Raw genomic sequence first — 5687 nt, 5'->3', positions numbered from 1 at the left:
AAGAGCTTCTTGATGAAAGTGAAAGAGAAGAGTGAAAAAGTTGGCTTAAAGCTCAACATTCAGAAAACAAAGATCATGGCATCCGGTCCCATCACTTCATGGCAAATAGATGGAGAAACAGTGGAAACAGTGAGAGACTTTATTTTTCTGGGCTCCAAAATCACTGCAGATGGTGACTGCAGCCATGAAATTAAAAGATGCTTACTCCTCGGAAGGAAAGTTATGACCAACCTAGACAGCATATTAAAAAGCAGAGACATTATTTTGTCAACAAAGGTCCGTCTATTCAAGGCTATGGTTTTTCCAGTGGTCATGTATGGATGTGAGAGTTGGACTATAAAAAAGCTGAATGCAGAAGAAATGATGCTTTTGAACTGTGGTTCAAAACAGTGGTTCAACTGTGGTGTTGGAGAAGACTCTTGAGAGCCCCTTGGACTGCAAGGAGATCCAATCAGTCCATCTTAAAGGAGATCAGTCCTGGGTGTTCATTGGTAGGACTGATTTTGAAGCTGAAACTCCAATACTTTGGCCACCTGATGCGAAGAGCTGACTCATTTGAAAAGACCACGATGCTGGAAAGATTGAGGGCAGGAGGAGAAGGGGATGACAGAGGATGAGATGGTTGGATGGCATCACCGACACAATGGACATGGGTTTGGGTGGACTGTGGGATTTGGTGATGGACAGGGAGGCCTGGCATGCTGCAGTTCATGGGGTCGCAAAAAGTCGGACACGACTGAGTGACTGAACTGAACTGAACTGATATCAAATCAAAAAGACATTTTCAAATGTGCAAGGATTCAAAGAACTTAGTACCCATTAACCCCTCTTGAAAAATTATTTGATGACAAATTCTAGCCTAGCAGAGATAAAAATTAATATAAAAGACTCAAAATGAAGAAACTGTGATATGAAAAGTGAATACTGAATCTATTCACATCAGTAGGTCTCAGCCTTGGCTCCATATTAGACTGATGTTGATGTATGGAAGAACCATCACAATATTATAAAGTGATTATCCTCCAATTAAAAATTAAATAAAAAAAGAGTCACCTAGGAATATTGAAAAAGATATTTTATTAAGCTCTCTCCAGACCAGTTTACTTCAGAATCTTTCAGATGAGGACTCATAATCCTTTTTTTTTTTTTTTTAACATATCCTCAGTTGAAAATATTGTACAAATAGGGTTGAAAATCACTGATTAAGACAAAAAACAAAGGCTAGGCAATATAAGAGTTATGGCTACAGAATAGAAAGCAACTATTATAAATGTTAAAACAGTAAAAGGCAACAAAGGTCCATCTAGTCAAAGCTGTTTTTTCCAGTAGTTGTGTATGAATGTGAGAGTTGACCATACTGAAAGCTGAGCACCAAAGAAGTGATGCTTTTGAACTGTGATGTTGGAGAAAACTCTTGAGAGTCCCTTGGACTGCAAGGAGATCCAACCAGTCCATACTAAAGGAAATTAGTCCTGAATATTCATTGGAAGGACTGATGCTGAAGCTGAAACTCTAGTACTTTGGCCACCTGATATGAAGAACTGACTTCATTGGAAAAGACCCTGATGCTGGGAAAGATTGAAGGCAGGAGGAGAAGGGGACAACAGGGAATGGGATGGTTGGATGGCATCAGTGATTTGGTGGACATGAGTTTGAGCAAGTTCCGGGAGTCGGTGATGGACAGGGAAGCCTGGTGTGCTGCAGTCCATAGGGTCACAAAGAATTGGACACAACTGAGCAACTGAACTTAACTGAACTGAAAACAGTTAAAAATACATGTAACAAAGAAAAATCAGTCAGAGGGAATTGAGGAAATAAAAAAACCAATTTTATTCCTATTTCATAATGGAGGACAAAAATTCATTTGGTAATTTAGAAAAATTAATGACAGATTCAAAAGTTTTCATTCTGCAAATAATTGAATACTTTTACAGACTGCAACTCATCAATTAATGGATTATAATTCACTAGTAGTCCATAAAAAATCAGTAAAGTGTAAGGTTCCCATAGGATAGAATAAGTAAATTCTTCAAACAAACAACTGTAAAGTTTAAGATTAGGAAAAGAGACATAATAAGGAAAATAAGTCTGTGTGTTTATGTGACTATAATTGATCAGAGAGTGGGGGAAGGAGACTCTTATAAACCATGAGTGTAAGTGCAAATTGGTTGAAACTTTTTGAAGAACAATGTAGCATTATATATCATTATTTGAATACTTATATCACAGTTCCAGAAATCCCACTTGTAAGAATTTATCCTAAGAAATGTATTGACAAAGCACAATGATATATATACAGAATTGTGTATGGAGCCTTATTCAAAATTAGAAAAAGATAGCAACCTAAAGTTCCATAAAGGGGGATTGCTTAAGTGTGTTACAGTAAATTCATACTGTGGGATACTTTGTGGTTGTTAAAAATAACCAAGCAATATTTACCCTAAAATATCAAATTTTAAATTTAAAAGAGTTGCTTTTTATGCGTGTAAATTATACCTCAATAAAATTTATTTTTTAAGCAAGTGAGATAGATCCTTAAGTAATAACATAGAATGATGGTCATGATATTTTGCTAATTGGGAAAATCAGCTTGTAGACCAGTACGTGTCTTGTGCTCCCATGCATATATGTGGGTTTTTTATGCATGTATTTGTGTTGATAAGGCTGAGTGTTCTTACATGTAGAAAAGATCTAGAAAGTGTCACCAAATTATCAGCAGAGGTAACCTCTGGAAAACAAAAATAGAGGAAATGGGAAAAGATACTGATATCAACTAACTCGTTTTTGCTTTCAGTTCCAGTATCTCGCCCTGTTCTCACACTCAGGCCTCCCAGGGACCAGGCTGTGGTAGGGGACATGGTAGAGCTTCACTGTGAGGTCCAGAGAGGCTCTCCCCCGATCCTGTACCAGTTTTATCATGAGGATGTCACCCTCGGGAGCAGCTCAAGTGCCTCTGGAGGGGGTGCTTCCTTCAACCTCATTCTGAAGACAGAGCATTCTGGGAACTACTTCTGTGAGGCCAACAATGGCCAGGGAGTCCAGCGCAGTTACACAGTGTCACTCAGTGTCAGAGGTAAGTGGACCCAACTACAGCACAACCAGAGACTGACCATCTCCCCCACCTTTCCCAGTAGCCGAGATTGGAGTTACCCCAGGGACACTTGCTGTGGGACATCATTGCTAGCCTGCTGTCTACACAGCCTCCATCTGAGAGTTCTATATTCTACATTTTTAGGAACTTGAGCCTTCGTTTTGCTTGCTTTGCCTCTCCTGGTAGCAACACTGCAGCCATTGTGACCCAAAGTATCCTAATGTAGGAATAAAGGCTTTTCAAATGCAAGTTGCATCCTGGCCAACAATGATCAGCAAAAAAAAGTTTAAAAGAAATTATAAAGTTCAGCTTGTCTCAGAAGAGATTTAGTTGTGCTTTCCTCTATCTGTCAATCAATAAAAAGACCAACTCATTCTTTCACGGCCTCATAAATTTTGCTCTAGCCTCTCCTGCCACTGTCCCAGGGCAGCTCAGATCCTCACCCTGAACTTCTGCTAAAAGGCTTCTCAACATCATTCTCCTGAATTCTCTTTTACTTGTCATTCAACAGTAGCACTCTCTCCCACCTGGCCATTATGGGGTGGCCTCCTAGTCATGCCCACTTCCAGTGCAAGCTTGACACCACTCTCATAGTCTTCCACTCTACACTCTGTCATCTTTCTATGACTGTAACCCCACATGGATGACCCACTCAACACCATGGCTTGTCATCCTTTCCACAACTCTCATGCACTCCCCCGTACACACACTACTCCACTTACCTGACCACAGCCTTCTATCCTTCTGCTTGTTTCTTCAACTCCTCTAATCACTGTTGTCCTCAGACCTCAACAGAACTCCCAGTTCATTAGCACCTTTACTTCCTCCCAGACAATCACATCCTTGGCTCCTGTTTGTCTTTGTATCCATCCAGTAACTTATCCTTCCTCTTCCTAAGGTACAGAATAGAAGACTGCTTCCTATAAAAGGTGAAAATCACCATCTCATTTCTATAATAGATTCCATCCTTGCTTGCATTCTCAGACATTTTGAACAACTTTCTCTCTTATGTCCCTTAACACCTGCTCTATAGGATCCTTCCTATTGAGTTTAACATGCTATATCTCCCCCATGTCTAAGGGGGGAAAAAACCCATTTGATCTCATTTATGCCTCCAGTCGGGCTTCCCAGGTAGTAAAGAATCTACCTGCTAATGCAAGAGACACAAAAGAGGTGAGTTTGGTCCCTGGGTAGGGAAGATCCTCTATAGTAGGAAATGGCAACCCATTCCAGCATTCTTGCCTGGGAAATTCTATGTACAGAAGAGCCTGGCAAGCTACAGTCCATGGGACCATAAGCTGGACACGACTGAGCAACCAAGTACACATCCCTCCAGCCACTGTTCTCTTATGACTAAATTTCCAAAAGAAGAGTCAGTTGCACAGGTTGCCTCCATTTCCTTATTATCCACTAAGATTAAGCCTTGGTTTCTTCTGAACTTTATACCAAAATTATTCTTACAAAGGTCACTAATGACTTCCATGGCTTTAAATCCAATGGCCATTTTCCAATCCTCACCTTACTTGATCTCTCAGAAACAGTCTATGTTGTTTATCTTTTTATTCTTCTGGAAGCCATCCCTTCCTTGTCTTCAATGATTTCACTGACTCCTGGATCATCTCTCTCTGCCATTCCCTCTCAGTCTCCTTTACTAGCTCCTCACCTTATAGATGAACTAAGCATTGGTGTGTTCCAGAATTTTGTCCGGCATGTATCCTCTTGTCTTATATATTAATATGTTCTTTCTCTGGATGATCCTGGGGATGTCATCTATATAAGTGATTCTTTTCTTTTTTTAAAAATTGGAATATAATTGCTTTCCAATGTTGGGTTAGTTTCTGCTGTACAACAGAGGAAAGAATTTTCTATGTGAGTCACCAGAGTGACCCAGGCTCCAGGCTCCCATCTTAGCAAACAGCTCCCCATTTTTCAGTAATGGCATAAACAAACGTTATGTTCCTGAACCTGGTAGGTAGATTCCGTTCTGCCAGAGGAAGATTTTGCTGTAACTTTCATACAAGCTATTTTTGAATGCATTGTCTTATTTTGTTTCGTGGTGTATTTTTTTAATTTAATTTTATTTAACTTTACAATACTGTATTGGTTTTGCCATATATCAAGATGAATCTGCCACAGGTATACATGTGTTCCCCATCCTGAACCCTCCTCCCTCCTCCCTCCCCATACCATCCCTCTGGGTCGTCCCAGTGCAACAGCCCCAAGCATCCAGTTTTGTGCATCGAACCTGGACTGGTGACTCGTTTCATATATGATATTATACATATTCCAATGCCATTCTCCCAAATCACCCCACCCTCTCCCTCTCCCACAGAGTCCAAAAGACTGTTCTATATATCAGTGTCTCTTTTGCTGTCTCGTATACAGGGTTATCGTTACCATCTTTCTAAATTCCATATACATGCGTTAGTATACTGTATTTATGTTTTTCTTTCTGGCTTGCTTCACTCTGTATAATAGTCTCCAGTTTCATCCACCTCATTAGAACTGATTCAAATATATTCTTTTTAATGGCTGAGTAATACTCCATTGTGTATATGTACCACAGCTTTCTTATCCATTCATCTGCTGATGGACA

The 5687-nt window shown here is 40.0% G+C and overlaps 1 protein-coding gene across 4 annotated transcripts in view; it reads left to right on the top strand.

The window, feature by feature from the left end:
- The window catches only part of FCRL5 (Fc receptor-like 5), a 49568-nt gene that overhangs the window by 22058 nt on the left and 21823 nt on the right, over positions 1 to 5687 (top strand). For all 4 annotated transcript variants that reach the window (XM_010856498.1, XM_010856484.1, XM_010856476.1 and 1 more), the window contains one exon: positions 2795 to 3073. In XM_010856498.1, coding sequence (XP_010854800.1) covers positions 2795 to 3073 — 279 coding nt within the window. The remainder of the gene's footprint in view (positions 1 to 2794; positions 3074 to 5687) is intronic.

Source organism: Bison bison, unplaced genomic scaffold, assembly GCF_000754665.1.
Source record: "Bison bison bison isolate TAMUID 2011002044 unplaced genomic scaffold, Bison_UMD1.0 scf7180017854289, whole genome shotgun sequence".
NCBI classification, from domain to species: Eukaryota; Metazoa; Chordata; class Mammalia; order Artiodactyla; family Bovidae; genus Bison; species Bison bison.
Note: the sequence above shows the minus strand (reverse complement) of the source record. Positions and strands in the feature narration are given on the sequence as shown.